We start from the raw sequence: 17,626 nt of genomic DNA, 5'->3' as shown, positions 1-17,626 counted from the left end.
AAGCCGGCACGTACAATATTGTCGACAAATAGCTCTCTGCACGAGAATCTGTCCTTTTGCGTGCGCCTGTTCTTGGTCTCCCGGCTAGATTACCATCTTCCGTGTAAGGAGTTTAAGAAACGACGACGTTGACGGCTACGATTGTCACAAAACAAGTATATCATTGGTTTAAAGAGAAAAACTTATCGTGCTGCACATACGGCGCGCATTAAATTTCGCATTTTTGTTGTACCAGCTGCGCAAACAACAAAGTGAAATCTCCAAATTTGACCTGACTTCTTAACGACAACGTCAGCATATATATAGATGCATCCCGCGAACCTTTCATTCTATACTTCTTTACTCTGGGAAACCACGTGCACTGGTATAAATTTAGTTTTTGGATAATTCGCCGACAATGAGGCACTCCTTGGGGTTTTGGGGAACAACGGAACATGGCAAATTTGAATTGGGGAATGGAAAACAAAGTCAAAAAATCTTAAGAGAAAATAGATCACTTTAGGGATCAAAAAGCAGAGAACAAGTTTGGGAGTAATTTCGGGAACAGGAGAACACAAGCAAGTTTTTAAAGGGAACAAGGATTCCCCTGGGGGAGGGGGGGGGGGCACCACATTGTACGACGTACTACACAAGATGGACAAATTGCGAAAGAATTAGGTTTGTGCAAAGAGGTGAAGTTTTGGTCAATGCTGTCGACACTGTCGTAGATCATCTCGAAAAAAACTCCTCGATAAGATCGGCATAATTATAGAGTGAACCAGTTGGTTTTAGTTACATACACATGTAATGAGAGATGAAGTTACATAAGTGGTTTAACGTGACGTCATCACCGCCAAAGCATGAAATGGAAGCAAATGCGAGCAATTCTTTTCAAATGCAAATTAATTTGCCCGCATTAGCCTCCATTTCATGCTAGATCCAGTCCAACCGTGAGAATACGAAACTGGCCTAATGCGCATTGCAGTATTGTTACCTGTGTCTCTAGAGATTGTTTGCAAACCACCTATTAGAGATGTACTTGGACGATGTAAATGGTTTTCAACCAATCTCTTGAGACCGAGATGACAATCAGGGAAACCGAACGATAATCTTCGGTAAAATATGTTTTCGGGAGAGCCAAACTGTTCTAAGAATTTCGGTTTTACGTTGCAAACAGCTATAGATTTCTTTACTAAAACATCACCTAAAAGATTCCACAACCAGGGAAAAGTAGTCCCTTACGTTTTCGGAAGAGATATTTTTGCAATTTTTGGCACTTAAAAAGGTCACCTAGCAGTTTCGGATGAGAAAATTGGTTCCCTGGAAGGTAACGTTCAGCTGGCAATTTCTGAAATGAAGATTTCATTCCCTAACACTTCAATTTTCAGCTAAGGTATCCGAACAGATCAAATTCTTTTAGGTGATAAAACCATTTCTCTGGACAATCTTAATATAGTAGAAGGAGCCTAGAAATGTCTCTTAAAGGCTTTTGGCTTAATTCGCTCGTTGGGTACCCTGTCAGTTATTTTTGGATGAGCTGCTACATCACCCCGGTGACCAGTAGTGTGTCAGCTGATCCAAAGTTTACTCGCCATTGGTTCGCAACCCTTGCAGGAAACAATGATATGTCATTCTTTCTATTGTTTTAGCTATTGTTTGGGGTCAGGGTTGCAAACCAATGGCGAGTTATCTTTGGATCAGCTGCTACATCACCCCGGACAATGGTGTAATATACAAAAGCTGGTAAACAAACTAAAGGAACTAATGAGTTATCTTTTGTTTTCGTACACCAAAATGGCGGCGATGGTCACATGAAACTCACCTACGGTATTCAAGAATGCCGTAGTCTACGGTAGCTCGTTTTGTCAATGACCTGGCCTTGTATAAAATGCGACAAAGATGACGGTTTTTTTTTACCACGTCCGTAAATTATTTTCGTTGCCACTCGTAAAAAGCGATAAAGATTGACGTAAAACTTTTAATTGATGTATCTCGTTTTCACTATCAATCATCCTGCCTTCATACACCTAAAGGTCCGTTTGATATTTTTGAACAGCGATGTAGAAACCGTGCTGAAAGTTGAATGAGTTTAAAAGCGCTTAACTTTGCTTCAACAACCATTCAACATCTGTTTGGTTTTCGCAAATGGAGCCGTCCCTTCTTTCAACATTGTTGGGTATGCGCGTGCGCACTAATCGGTTTCTCAATGACGTACCCATGTCCGTATCCATAGTAACAGCTGCGGCTGCCGCGCGAGACTGAATACCAGGGCTCTGTTGAAGCTTTGTTGAATAAAATGTTAAAATGTGTTAAAACCGTGTGACCACCCGAGCTGTCAACGCCGTTCAACAAAATCGAAAGAATGCTGAAGCAAATGTAGAAGCAATTTGCACGGGCCTTAACACTATCAATGCAACATCAAAACTAGCCAAAACAGGCTCGTAAATTAATTATTTTTTACTCTGAGGTCGACGTTTATTACTCTCGCGGTGAGACGCTTTGAACGTTGATGGAGAAATCACTCAATTACAACAAAATGAATAACAGATTGCGGCCGTGGGGAAACGAACGGTCAATTCGAAACGTTTTAAATACAAAAGCGAGTTTCAAAATATGTATTATTAAAATGTAGACGATTTGTTTCAAACAACGCACAAGAGTTCTCCTTTCATTTCGTTTAAAGTTGTCTACGTGTGGTTGTTATCCTTATTTGGTCAAATCACCTGCTGTGATCAAAAGCTGTTATTGTTTAATAAAGAAAACGTGAGCACTTGTGTTTGTTGCTGTGAAGAAAAATAATTTTTAGATGAATTATGTGGGTTATAGTCTCGGAGATTTCAAGGCTAGGTGGATATTCAGAATTGAAACCGCAAGTAATTTCCATTACAGATCTCCTATTATCTATATTATTTTGTTAAGATCATTTTTTTATACAAAAACTGGGGATCTATTTTCAGCACATATATTATTTTTGTTCGACTACAGCGACAAGTGACTCAGTTGGAGATATGTACTAAAGTACATTTTTTCCCTATGCATTAAACCGTACAGTTGGAGAAAATCGAATATCGCTGAATCATTCTGGATTACATCTGATCAATAAAGGAAAAAACACGCTTAAAAGAGCTGCAAGAATTGGAATTAAACAGCCCTTAGAAGCACCGGAGACATTGTGAAATCGTCGTCGAAAGTTGCTTCGTTAGGAAGAGAAATAACAAGGAAACAACTGGTCTTGATTATAAAAGTGCATAGTAACATCCATCACGAACCAAATCAGAAGTTGTTTTGTTCGCGTGATGTAATTTTCTTTGCGTTTGATTCAAAAGGTGAGTGAATGTTGAATTTAAGGTGAGTAATTTAAAACAAAATGTGATACTCAATGTTGATTCCAAGTAACTTGGATGGGTACTTTACAGACGGAATTACAGTACCTCGACAGTCATCAAGGTTGTGTCCTTCATAAAAATTAAAATTGTAATTGAATCGACCTTTTAAGGAAGCAAGAAAAACATTTTAAAAATAATAAATTTTAATTTTTATCAAGGTGGTTTCAAAATATCGGACGAAATTTAAACGCTATTAACATAATTCATCAAAATATTCTTTCACTATAGGCTAGTCGTGCTTCCTTTGCTGAAAGACGCATCTTGAATTATTAAACTATTGAAAACACAGGTATGAATTTACGAAAAAATCATATACAATTCTGAGATGTTTATGTAATACCTCCTAATGTGGCAAATGATTCAAGAACCGAGACACAGTCATTTTGATGATTACATTTTCATGCCAAAACATCCTATCTCTCCATTATTAAAAATCATTTTAATGATTACATTTTCACGCCAAAACATCCTCTCTCTCCATTATTAAAAATCTATCTGTTTAGTCCTCCCAGGCCCGTTTCAAACATCGAACTTTCCATGTGCCGTATCTAATGCAAATGAGAAGAATCTATTGTTTTCACTCATTGCATTAGATTCCGGCACATGTGAAGTTCGATGTTTGAAACGGGCCTCCGCCGACGAATAAAGTTTAATTAGTGAGCTTCACGCTTTAAATAGAAGGATATTAAAATTTCATCCAAAAGCGAAAGTCCATTTTTTTGCAGAAAAATTCCTAAACAATGAGTTGCTAGTTATTGCGTTCGACGAAGGAGAACGCTTCCTAATTTCGTGGGTCTCCTGTGAACGCTAGAGAAAGCTCTGAGGGTTTTTTGGGCTTTCTATTGGGCGGGCAGTTATGACGTCACATTCTCGTTGCGCAAAGGATTCTGCCTCGTGCGACACAAAATTCTGTCTTCTTCGCGAACATCGGGTGTTGGCGGACGTGTTGTTGAAAAATTTCGTAGCTCCTGCTGTTTTCTCGGTAAGTTATTTTCTCAATGTTGTTGAAGAATTTCGTTGCTACTTTCCTCCTATGTTTTTGTATGATTTTAGCTAAATTCATTGAACTTCGAACGCACTTATTAATCTTTGATTACTCCTAGTAATAATTAGTATTGACTTTATCCAAGTGTCAACTGTATTTAGCTCTGGAGCACTAATTTCGGTACCCTGCGAACAGTTGGTTTCTACTACGCTTCCCGAGAGAGAAACCACAGGCAAGCAACCGTTAGTTTCTTTGAGTGAGCCACCGTCCAGCGCCAACTGACGAATAAGTTAAATTTGAACCGGTAAAACGAGTTAGTAAACTGGTTTTGGCGCTTGCGCGTGCGTTCAGCTACGTAACTGCTGCGTTTGGGCGAGCCTGCTGTGTAGTGATTTCCCGCGAAATAAGACGAAGTGATGTCAAATAAATCACGTGGGGTGTGACGTATTTCGTACATGCTCGACGGATAATTAAACGGTTGCTCGCAGTAGTTTCTCTCTCAGGAAGCGTAGGAGAAACCAACTGCTCGCAGGGCGTAGGGTATAATTCGGACACTGCGCAGAAATCAAAAGGAAAGAGGATTGAAACCGGATAGAGTACACAAAGAAAAACCTCTCGGAGCACAGTGGAGAACAGACAAACTCAAGCCACATCTCACTGACATCTGGGTGTCGAACCCAGGCCACATTAGTGGGAAGTGGGTGATCTCACTTCTGCGCCATCCCTAATCCCTGCAAATTATTGTTTGTTACATTACTGGTATCAGGCCTCAAACAATCCATATTCGATTCCTTTCTTCGCTCAATGCGCAGATTCACAATACGAAGGTCACCAAACTTTTTGATTAAATTTAATTTTTCCTAATACGTATTGCGGACCTAAGAAGAATAAAAGACACCGTCTTTTCCAATATATTAATTAATATTTTTTTCCCTCAAGGTTGTCATGGTGAATGCAACAGCTGCAGCAACGTCGACACAAGCAGGTGACAATAGAGACAATCTTGTCCCCAGAGCCCGCGGGCTCTGGGGACGAGATTGCAATAGAGACTTTCAGAATGAAGTACGAAGTTTTTGGCTCTGAGCATGCGCATTCGCAAAACAGCTTTAAATCTCATGCGCAATCCTCATGAAGGAAAAATTCCTACTCCATTATCCTCACCATGACATCGATTATCACTGAATGTTCTGAGGGTTGAAGTACGGTCATTAGTAAATTTGGGTAAAATCATTTACTGGTTGAAAAACGTGGTAGAGAGAGGTGAACTACACGCTAAGATTTATTTTGACTATTAACAAGAAGCTATTAAACATTCTCGTCACCAGGGCCTCGGATTGACCCAATGCTCTGGGAGACTCTATGTAGGAAAACATGGATCGTAGGGTTCTTGTATAGCCAACAATTGGCTATTTGAACCTTACGTGTCTGGTCACTCCTCGTGCTAACATGAATGCACCAATTAGCGACACTTGACTATTCTTCACGAAAACCAATGAAAAGACACTTCGTTTTAGGGTTCCCTAGAGCTCCTCTCTCCCTCAGTCAAGAGAAGAGCTCTGGGGTCGAGACTGGCTATTAAATAAGTTTATCCGATCGAGATTGATGTCATAATGTTGTAAGCTGAAATGCATTTCAATTCAAGTCAAGTGAGTTCATATTTAGGAGTCTTTCATATTTCAGAGGCTTACAGAATGCATATCCACAGTTACGCGGGCAAATACTGAAATCTTTGCAGAGATTGAAACTGACTGATAGTGAATTATCTACCGGATAAAGTTATCCGCGTTATTCGAATCATTTCACGATTATTCTAACACATCCGGCTTGGATAATGTCTTCCGAAATTAGTCTGAATACTGTGGATGTTTGGAGACAAACACATTTACATTTATAAGCCTTTACATAAGTACATTAAGTTCTAACAAAAACCGCGGTTTACAAGAATTAATTTACCTGCAGAACGTCAGAGTTTCTTCTCTTTCCTTTTCTTCTCAATATGTTCTTCGACCACAAACAACTTTTGGGCATTTAGAATATTACTTGGAACACAGCTTTACCAAGCACCGGTAAAACTCTTCTAAATATTAATAACCGACCCTGAAAAGTTTCAGGCTCGAGTGTTCACCTCAAATTTGGTCATTTGACGTCGTTGTCATGACGACAATGGCAAAGAAATGTACCAAAATGTAAACGAGCGTGCAGGGCGTGCGGAACCGTTCGTTGTCTTTGCTCATTAAATATGCAAATGTTCGGCGTTCTCGCTTTCGTCGACGTCATTGTTGCGTGAGCATTTGTTACGGCCGATTTACATGGTACGATTTTTGTCGCACGCGACAAGCCTATGACAGGCCTACGACATGATTTACGATTGACGTGTACGTCAGAAAAATGTCTTAGCATTTTAAAAAATGTTTTAAAACGCTGCGACAATCGTAAGTCATGTCGAAGGCCTGTCGTGAGCTTGCCGCATGCGACAAAAATCGTACCATGTAAATCGGCCCTTAATGTTTTCACGTGAAGTCACGGCGGACGTGTTAGGGCCGATTTACACGGTACGATTTTTGTCGCATGCGAGAAGCTCGCGACAGGCCTATGACATGATTTACGATTGTCGCAGCGTTTTAAAACATGTTTTAAAATGCTACGACATTTTTTCTGACGTAAACAACAATCGTAAATCATGTCGTAGGCCTGTCGTAAGCCGTTGTCGCATGCGACAAAAATCGTACCGTGTAAATCGGCCCTTAGTGTTCCTAAACAATCGAACAGCGGCCGTGTTGTTGTCCACAACTAATCCTCCGGGGATTGAGCTCCATTATCATGCAAACGTGGGAAGGGATCGATCAGATTGCACGATTGATAATAGTCAACTGCTGGATTTCTGTGGCTCGTTGTTTCCTAGATTCTCCGCTGCTCTTCGCTTTAAAATCCCACTAATTCATTTTTTTACTTCTAGTCATTATTCCCTATTGGATGCTCGTCGTTTGGTGCATCGTTGGTTTTTTAGTAGCAATCCTGATCGTAGTCGCAATGTACTACTGTTATGTCGTATGCTGTCATAAGAAAAAACAGCCACAAAAAAGGTAAATGATCCAATTTTTTCATGTTTAATAATTTACGTGGAAAAACTTCTCCATTCTCGTTGACGAAGAGAAATGCAGTTTTCGGGTCACCGAGAGTGAATTAGGTGAGAATGTTTCTCTATCAATTCGCGGCATAGTCCCTGAAAAACATTGCAGAAGCGTGACATGGCTTTTCCTGATTGGTTAAAGTGACGGTTCTTTGTTTGCTTTCGCGCGTTAAGGACGGTGCTTACTAATTCAATGGTATTTTTGCCCCGATTTATGATTATGCAGGAAAGGTAGATCTTCCCAAGTGTTAATGAAATCCGAAAAGAAAATTGGGGGTAACCACGCATTTTTCAAAGATAATTCACGAAGAATATTTGTATAAAGCTCTAAAATACAAAGCAATGGCGTTCTTTCTCAAATTGAAGCTCAATTATCTCTAAAGAATACATGGTTACCCCCAATTTTCTTTTTGGATACCAAGAGTACTAACTAAGATCTACTTTCTCTGCACAGTTTTAAGCCGCGCAAAAATATCCCTGCATTAGTAAGCTTCACCGATAGGAAATCCGAGTATCTAGAGATGCGCAGAACGTATGCGCAATAACAATAGTAGGCACCGTCCCTAAGTGTATCTAAAACGAAGTCCATTTGTTACTGTGCTGGGTCAAGACCCTAAATTGATAGAGGAACACTCTTACCCAATCACGATTGATATAATTCCTTTTTCAGAAGTTATTCCCAATACTACGATCCAAGAAACCTGATGGGTAGCTACCCACAAGCATTTATTGAACATTTTTACAAAGGTGGTCTGTACTCTAGGACAATGTTTTCTCCATCGTTCGTCGACCACATGAGAATTCCAAGAGCAATGGAAGTGAAGATAGTGGAATCAGTCAACAGTTTGAGCAAATCATATCCTCTTCCTGCATACAACACCACTATTGACTCTCCTGTTCACGACAGGGACTCATTAGATGCAGATATATTTAGCTATGCTGCTGAACGAAAACCACCCTCAAGGGAACAATCGTTTAGATATCAGGACATGAGCAGCGAAGAATCCAAGGAGAGAATTTATAGGGAGAAGCTGTTGGTTTCTGAACTCAGAGAGAAACTTCGAAGTCAAATGACAATAATCAACGAATAAAAGACCTAAGGAAACTAAATGTATCCATGGGAAGTAGGCCTGTGCTGAAGGATTTACAGACATCGCAAAACTGAAGGAAAGACAAGAGAGAAGAAGCAATAACAGACATCCTCAGTGAATATAGGTTTTTTGAAATCGAAAAAGCTAATAATGCATGCTAGGTCACGTGGACAAAGTAAAATAATTGCAGAGTTCGTTGGACAATTTTCCTTTTAATTTGGATGAAAGTCGAGATTGCCGTGCTTAAACCCACCTGTTGATCGAACGGTTTGACAAAGCTAGTGTGATTGACAGTGGATCGTATAAGTACTCTAAAGTATTCGTTGCGATTGGTCTGTGGGGGCATCATCTGACTGGTTATCTGCCAGACAGGTCGACTGTGGAAAGTGAATTGTATCAACGGTTTATCACCCAAGAATAAGATGAAGGTAAAGTCTCTGTTACGAGCCCAGAGGGGCCCATCAGGTCAGCGTTTATTTTCGATTTCGGTAGCATGAAGCGACTAGGAGTATTTCTCCTCCCCCCTGGATGGGATGCTACTCCATCGCAGGGTTACCCCCAAGAGTAAGATTTACCTAAATTGGGCTAGTTCCTATCAGCCAACCTCGTTCCCGGGCCCCAGGGCTTTTCACCGCCGGTGAAAAGGGAACGAGATTGCCTATCAGCGTCAGAAAGGTGTCTATTTTTCAACCAACGATCTTGCGAGAAAATAACCAATAGATCAAATTGGCTAAATCAATTTTGTATCCAATTCAAACCCTTTGCGAGCAAAACGTTTTGTTCCAGGTATTTCCATATCATTTAAATGTGAATGCTACATTATCATGCAAATACAAGTCACAACGAATCTTAACCCCTGGAGATTTGAATTGGGTACAACACTGAATTAGCCGATTTAATCTATTGTTTATCTTCACGGAAAACGTGGTTTAACAATAGACACTTCTCTGACGCTCATGGAGACAAGTATGATACCAGATTCTCGGACTCTTGGGTAATGAACTCTTGATTGTATTGTGATCCTGTGGGCGCATTTCGATACCCCTGTCGGTGGGGAGATGTATCCAGCTCGTCATGTCAGTAAAATCTTTCGGTTTTATCGATTCTGCCTGTCCTGTCGATATATACACCTTATTCCAAAATGGCCGCCATTTAGATATTCTTTTGTTTTTATTCAAATTAGACCTTGATGCCTCGTTCAAGGCAAAATATTCTTTTGAATTTTCAGCTCAAGAACGAGGCATCAAGGGCTAATTTGAATAAAAACAAAAGAATATTTAGATGACGGCCATTTTGAAATAAGGTCTGTAAAATACAGGTAACGAGATGTTCGTTCTGTACGATGGCATGAAGTGTCCCCCTCAATTCAACATTGCTAGAAGCCCATCAGTAGAAGCATTCCTCCGAATTGACTTCTTGATCGGGCGTTTTGATATACCAAGTTATTTTTAGAAACGTCTTTCCCGCGAATGAGAGTCCCGCGGGAACCCGATGACCAATCATAAGAAACTAGCTTGACGTCATAGCGTCACCGAACCAGAACGACTTTCGTTTTTTGCTGGGGAAACTTTAGTCTTAAAGTAGATGGGTCTATAAAAATGCCGTGACATAGGCTTAGTTAAGGAGTTTTTCGCTCCGAAAATAATCATGGGCTCGTGAATTGCATAAATCCAGAAAAGGAGCTGCAAATAAATGTCATCTCGGATTATCTCCATAACGTTACCACTCAAATAAGAACAGTTGAGATGGCCCAAACCTAAAAACAACTCGTTAACATTAGCGCGAGTCAGTCGTTAGCGATCCGAGTTAAAGCCACAGTTCAGTTCGTGACACTAACAAAAAAGTAAATGTTTAACCATGTATCTCATTACTTTGAGTTCGTTTCTGGACACAAGTTGTTGGTAGCCATGCGTGTAATTTTTGGCAATGTTTTGGGTGCTTTGGTTAATATTTGGAACATTTTTGCGAAAAGACTGTGAGAACGCGCGGTCGAGCGGAGACTGGGGTAGATTTCAATATGACTTTAATTTCGCTGACTGATATCTTTATTCAGCTTGTCAATTTTTACACAAGAAAGATGGGATGAATGCCTAGTTCATCATTATTCAGATAGTAAATTAGGTTGTAATAACTTTACTAATGCAGCTCAATTAGGTTGTTCTGTGATGTACAAGGAAAATAATCACCTACTGACAATACATTACTTAAAATCACTGATAGGCTAGTCTTTCTATGACACACAAACTATTCTTGTCATGCTGTATTTCGTTATTTCATTCCTTTAGAAACTGAACGACAATTAAACACCATAAAAAGTGATCTTGGTGTGCGAGTTCCAAGTTTACAGTTCGTTACCATGTTTCAGACCCTCCGTTGCATCGCCCAAAGGTTTCATGTCAGCTGTGACGTCTTTAAATCCTCCAATCTTTGAGAACATTTTAATCTTCATCACTTTTTCTTGTTGAACGTTGTTAAGATACACCACACGGACGGTTAAGTCGTTGTAGTCACGGAAATAAACGGCGTTGTTCGTGAGGTCCTTGGCCACCAACCAAACGGTGAAATCGCCAAACATCTGGAGTATAGGTTTGGTTATTACCCCATGAGGAATGTCGACCGAGTTCAGGACGTGAAAAGCCAAGTTAACCGCTGCTGTGTTCGTCTTAGGCGTTTTGGCAAATCCCTTCAGCACTGCTGCACGGACAAACCTTGAGGGAGGGGTCAAGTCACCGGGCATTCCAAGGAGCCCGCTTCCTTCTCCAGTCGGTGGGAATTCATCTCGACCCAACACCAATGGCTCGTTATTGAACTTCGAAAGCTGTACGTAGTTACGAAGGTTTAGCATATGGAAGTCATAAGGAGGGGCGTTGGTCATCACACCCAGTGTGTTATTGTACACCTGCCTTCCTGTTTCGGCGTATTCAATGACAATGGCATCGCCGGTTTTGTCTATCACCGAAAAGTGCAGTTCCAAAACCAGCCCCGAAACACGTCCAGCGAATACCAGGGGAAATGATCCAGATGACATGCTATCTCTCACCTCCTGTACGGACCCAAAGTTTCCCAGGAGCCAGAGGGTGAACTGATACTGCGACACCGCTTGTCCACATTTGCTGGAAGGAACGTCCTATCGAGGGAAAACAAACATGTTCACTATGCATTAATAATTCATGAGGTTAACGACCTATCAAAACATCTATACAACGTCACGTTGCTGATAAAACATTCCTCATTAGAATTCTTTACATAAAGAATAGTAATTTTCTTGTATGCTAATATATTCCCTCATATTTTGAACCGTTGTTCGGTCTTCTGAGAGAACACGCTTTTCGTGAAATGTTTTTGTCAAGCCGTTCAAAAAAACTCGCTGCACCTGACCGATTATAAACACACGAGACGTAACCGAGTGTTTTTAAAGCCGATAAAACACTGCTGCTCGTTTTTCAAACAGTACGTATTGAGAGATTGAAAACAAAGTTTCCGATGAGTCAATGGGGATTTCACAAAATTTACGACGCGGATATCGACGGAAAGGTGACCTGAAAATATAACTTTGCCTACCGTTATTCTTTCGCGATTATTCCTATCTCGTTTACGTCGTACAATGTGGGCAAAGTATCCCAAAAGTAATTTGGCATGAGCGGGCTTAGAGTAAAAATGTAGGATGAAACGTTTACATTTGTTTGCTCACGCTATCATCAAAAGCTCGAATTTGGTGATTTCACGTCGTTGTTATGGAGACTTCAGGAAAAATATGCTGTACTTACGCGTGCCGCACGCGCAGCACGATTATTTTTCCTCTTTTAACCAATGATATTCTTGTTTTGTAGCGTTTTCGTCGCCGTAGCTGTCCTCGCCACTTGAAGGCCTATGTTCACCCAAAAGACATTGCGCGCTTCTGCTGTTGTTTTGAAATAGTTCCAGCGTCTTGATTGGGTGATTTTCAGATTTTCCGTCTGTGCAAAATAGCCCTTTTCACGGTTAGTTTTTCTCATTTGCATCGCAATGTAATCTTACGTGGATGCGGGGCAATTTCGGATTAAAGCTACAAAATATCCCGAAATTGCCTCGCATACATGCTAGATTATATTATAATGCACATGAGAAAACTAACCGTGAAAAGGGCAATGTCTTTTGGGTGAACATGGGCTGCTTCATAAAGTCAGAGTTTTTCACTGCCAGTGTTCTCGTTAAACTTGGTTTCAACTCGCTCATATCAATAGACCGAATTCAAATATAAATTACGGTTACAAATTACAAATTAAAAACTTTAGATTACGTTTGAAGATGTATCATTGCGCCATCGGGAACGTCACGTTTTAAGTAAAAATAAGACCATTTATCATCTACCGGCAGTACCTGGTATTTTGTGAACTGAGGGAACATAAGAGCGCCCACTGACAGGCCAGCGGAGTTCATCCCACCAAGAGCCTGATTAATTTGCTCCCAACCGTTTATATATGCCACAGTGTATTTGTTCGACCAAGACAAACGATTTCCATCCGAAGGACAACCTTCGGCTAGGTCTGCAGTGTGATCGTATTCCACGGGTTCTACGATGAGGTACGAAAGTGTCTCGACGCTGTACTCCATTGTTCGGCCGACGATTACCGATTTATCATCGGCTGTCACTCGAATCTCGGTACAAGCGTTCGCTCCGAGAAATAAAAGAAACAGCAGATGAATCACACATAGGATTCTCATATTTGTCAGATTCATGTTGCCAACAATCTAAAAAAAAAGAAATACCTGTGTTAAACGACATAAAGTTATTTAAGCACACAAGTTTGCCTAACGAACATTGAGATGTTCATTTGTCACCCTGTGGAGTCACCGAAACTACTCTCTCCAGGTAGGAAAATTCCAGACAAGACGATTAAACAACGGGGGCACCCAACGAGAAAATAGTTCAAAACCACTAAACATAGCATCATTAAACATATTTTAGTATTTTAACGGTAGATATAGGCATATTTTTATCCCCTAAAAATTTTTCATCTGTTCGGATTTCCTAGCTGAAAGTCTAGTGATCCGAAAACTGTAGGGATCAAAACTTACCTTTTTCGAAAATTTTAGCCGGAAAAAAGGCTCCCGAAAATTCTGGGCGACCTTTTTAGGGTAAAAATCCGTTAAAAATGGACGATTATACCTTTTTTCAGATGTTTGAAAATCCTAGGAGAGGCAGGCAAGCAGAAAATTTTACAACAAATGTTCCGAAAATTCTAGATCTCAGATATTTTTCGAAAATTGACGTTGGGTGCCCCTGAAACAATTGAGAGGCAGACGTCCTGTTTTCAAACAAGGCGAGGATATCATCAACATATCTAAAGCAAATTGAAGGGCAAGTCGTGTTGGTCATGACCCGCTTAACTTCAATATGTTGATGATACTCTCGCCTCATTTGAAAACAGGAAGTTTTTAGAATATTACAACAGTCGCCACAACAACATAAAATTTACAATTAAACAAATCATCAGCCGCGTAATCATGCGTTATGCCAGTATATTCCCTACTTGCACAGAGTTTTTTTGTGTCCAAGGTTACACATAAAAGCATACAGAAAAATTCAGTTTTTGTTAACGATTTGATTTTCCCGTTAAGACAACTAAATGGGCAACCCCCCATAACAAAACAAAACAGAGACGAATAAAGGATTTAGTTTCTAAAAAAATTGTGGGATTGAAACACGAAAATTTGGTCAAACTAATTGATGAACCATATTATTTCTTTTTTCGAACAAAGTACAAGATTCGACTCCGTTTTGGACTTTAGACTTTTTTTTGGCGGGGGCGGGGGGGGGGGGGGGAAAGGGGGTTGGCGATTTGGCTGCGCATGCGTAAGATTTCATTGTCTCGTTGACGGCAGTCCAAAGTGGGATTCCCCATTCAGAGGCAATCGCGATAACCACTAAACCACGAATGACTAGCTGCGCGACAGAGTAACGGGAAATATGTTTTAGGGAATTGTGTGCGAGACCTGAAACGAGTTTTTCGTTGTACGCAATGCAAATCCGGTCTTCGTATTATTCGGGCTAATTACATGATTTTTATGATTCTCCCGGTATTGTTAAGAAAAAAATATTAAATATTTTCAAATACCATCGTAGAAACTTGTAAAGCATCTGTTTACTGGTTTTGATTGGAGTGAACGCTTTTAAAAACAGTTTTAAATGTGAACGACTATTCTACGACATGGTTGGGTCACGGAATGTGGACTTTAGACTTCGGACTACGAAATTGATCTGGATAACAAGATATTACAACAAAATTCACTGAAATGCTTTGACTTTTAAAGAACATCGGCTAAAATTCCTTCGAACAAAGTGTAGGCTACCGGTAGCCTCTTGTTATATAAGTATGGAGATTTACGTACATTTCCGTGATGACAGAAAAATCGTTTGGTCACGGCTTTACCGAATCCGGAAACCATTGTACAGGAATCCAGGATCCATTTCGGTGGAACCAGTGAGTTCAGAATCATGAATCCACGACTCATGAGGCGGGATCCAGTATTCGGGATCCGAAATTCACATTATAGGATCTGGAATCTGATGGCCACCTGGCTTCCTTTACATAGGGCGAAACTTACTCGTTCGCTTCGCTCACTCGTTCGTTTCATTGGAGGCAGTGTGGTCCAGTGGTTTAGGACGCTTGTCTTGAGATCTGGAGATCCCAGATTCAAGAATCGTTCTGACCACTCGTTGAATTTGTTCCTGGTTCAACGTCTCCGCTTATCTCGTACCCAGATCTCCCAAGGTCATACGGAACAGTGGGAGAGCGAGATCTGGGTACGAGATTACGTCTTCGCTGCAACTGGTTGGCCTCTGGCTAGTTAGGATTCTTCTTAACAGTTGTTGTTGAATGTTCTGTTGTGTCGTGATTGTGTTCATTGGCCCTGAAAAGCCCCTATGGGGAGTGGTCAATTAAGCATGTTATGTATGTTTAATGTGCCCCTGAGATAAAAGTGTGCTTTCTTTACACCTGACTGGCAAAAATTTGAGCTTTGATTTTTATCCAAAGGCCGTTTACTTTGAGTAAAAGTTTTGGATTTCACGGTCTGCAATTACTCACGTTCTTAACTGACGGATTGGACCTCAGAGTGTTGGATCCAGGGAAAAGTGACGTCAAAGGCTCACTAGCTTAAAATTTCAGCGTGCGAATGCATCTTATTATATATCAAAACGCGAATTTAAAAGTCTGAAGCCCAAAACTCCTATGCTGCATATTAATTCTGTGGCGTACACACGCATTGCATTCTTAAACTAGTGAACCTTTGACGTCATTTTCTCCTCGATCGAGCTCTCTCAAGATCTTAAAGTTAGTAATGGCGGACCATTGAATTGAAAAATTCCAGTTAAAGTAAACAGATATCTTTTTTGAATCAATGCTCAGAACATTGATTGCTTAGTTTAGTTCTGAACATAGTTTTGAAATTCAAAGAAAAATAAGAACTGATTTTTTGGTTACAAGGGCACTTTAAGCGATCCTTCACAACTCTTGAACAAACTCACCAACCATGAAGCAATCTATTTAAAAGCTACCGTAAGAAAGTTTTTTTTTGAGTGGACGTTTCCAGCATGAACACATTGGCCGTTTTTATACTAGAGACGCATAATTCGTCTGAGACGAACTTGGGCAAACATTTTTTCTGCGTCTGTTAAATACGTCCAGTATAAAGACGGCCACAAGACGCATTATGCGTCTGGACGAAGAATCTATTTTAGTGCGTCTTGGAAGACGCATTAAACTGGAAAGTTCGTCCAGACGCATTATGCGTCTAGTGCCCGTCTTTATACTAGACGAAATTAACAGACGCAGAAAAAATGTTTGCCCACGTTCGTCCAAGACGAATTATGTGTCTCATATAGTTTTCCCGTCTTTACACTAGACGGATAACATGAGAGACGCATAATTCGTCTGGACGGATTATGCGTCTCTAGTATAAAAACGGCCAAAATTCGCTTTGACAAAGGGTTAACGCTCGAAACATCAGCTCGTAAACTGAATCTCTCACAAGGTGCTCAATTTACCTTCACTAAATCGGTTTGACAAAACCAAATTTGGAAATACAGACAGCAATAACAGCATGCAAAGTTCTACGGAGAACGATGAATCTGATGATAAATATCTCAGTATCTTCACCCTTTCGACGATTAGGCGACTCTTCACTCATATATCCAACTGATTAGGGGCCAAGAAAGGCTGCTTTGTTCGCCTCCTTTGTCACCACCTCGGAGAAAGTAGTCAATCCGTTTACCACCAAATCCTCGAAAAGATTGGGGAAACGTTTAAAGGATCACTTTGAACTTCCACGAGAAGAATTGAACAAGTGAAAGAACAGAATTACTAAGCACTATTTTATGAAACATTGAATGCGAATCTACTTTAAATTTATCACCAAAACATTACAAAGCGCTGGATTCAACGATCGTTAGATCTTCCTGCCGTGCGCTTTCCACCTAAATTTCAATAAATCGTTTCCAACTTAATTAAATTAAATGTACGGCTTAGACATGCAAGCAAAATAAATAAATAAATACACTTTCGTAGTTAGGTAGTTCTCCTCCTAGCCCATAAACCAGATAATTTTACGACTTGAGAAGGACTTACCACGTAAGAAGCCTTGAACGTCCCTTTCCAGAAACTGCACTGATTTTTGCTCTTGTCGAAATGGTGGGCCACGGTAAACCAAATCGTGCACTGGCTTTTAAATGCAGGACCACGTGCCAAAACTTCACAACAATGTAGAAACCAAATGGGGCCCGCTATTTTGGCACCTTCGTGACCAAACTGCCATTTGTTTTAGCCATTACTGTCCCTTTCCATTGTTATAAACAGGTTTTTCAGGTCAACAATTACTTGTTTTCACAATCAATAATATCATAATATTTCGAAATATTAATAGTAACCTCCCTTTCCAATAGAAGAAGTAGCTGTTGGTGATCAGACAATGGAAAACTGTTCTTCTTCAGATATTGGTTCCTTCACAGTGAGTTCACAACAACAACAAGTGTTTAACATTTTGAAAAAAATACAGAAGGCATTCAAAGAAAAGG

At 40.3% G+C, this 17,626-nt stretch overlaps 2 protein-coding genes across 4 annotated transcripts; one reads left to right on the top strand and one right to left on the bottom strand.

Annotated features, from left to right (window-relative positions):
- The first annotated feature begins 2,747 nt into the window (after window positions 1-2,747).
- Window positions 2,748-10,890, top strand: LOC138029004 (uncharacterized). Of its 3 annotated transcripts, XM_068876665.1 has the most exons (7): window positions 2,748-2,852; window positions 2,965-3,305; window positions 3,594-3,654; window positions 4,091-4,347; window positions 5,290-5,335; window positions 7,307-7,433; window positions 8,151-10,890. In XM_068876665.1, exons 4-7 carry the CDS (start codon window positions 4,222-4,224, stop codon window positions 8,569-8,571), a joined length of 720 nt encoding a protein of 239 aa, XP_068732766.1. In that variant the 5' UTR covers window positions 2,748-2,852; window positions 2,965-3,305; window positions 3,594-3,654; window positions 4,091-4,221; the 3' UTR covers window positions 8,572-10,890. The 3 variants fall into 3 exon arrangements, with proteins under 3 accessions (XP_068732766.1, XP_068732767.1, XP_068732768.1); XM_068876666.1 differs by lacking the exon at window positions 4,091-4,347 and having other exon boundaries at window positions 2,758-3,305; XM_068876667.1 differs by lacking the exons at window positions 3,594-3,654; window positions 4,091-4,347 and having other exon boundaries at window positions 2,758-3,305.
- On the bottom strand, window positions 10,599-17,389 carry LOC138029003 (penicillin V acylase-like). Its single transcript, XM_068876664.1, has 3 exons — window positions 17,181-17,389; window positions 12,931-13,302; window positions 10,599-11,698 (listed from the first exon to the last, which is right to left on the bottom strand). The coding sequence occupies exons 2-3, from the start codon at window positions 13,288-13,290 to the stop codon at window positions 10,913-10,915; spliced, it is 1,146 nt and encodes a 381-aa protein (XP_068732765.1). The 5' UTR covers window positions 13,291-13,302; window positions 17,181-17,389; the 3' UTR covers window positions 10,599-10,912.
- Window positions 17,390-17,626: the final 237 nt, after the last annotated feature.

This window comes from Montipora capricornis, chromosome 13, assembly GCF_036669925.1.
Source record: "Montipora capricornis isolate CH-2021 chromosome 13, ASM3666992v2, whole genome shotgun sequence".
In the NCBI taxonomy this organism is placed as follows: domain Eukaryota; kingdom Metazoa; phylum Cnidaria; class Anthozoa; order Scleractinia; family Acroporidae; genus Montipora; species Montipora capricornis.
Note: the sequence above shows the minus strand (reverse complement) of the source record. Positions and strands in the feature narration are given on the sequence as shown.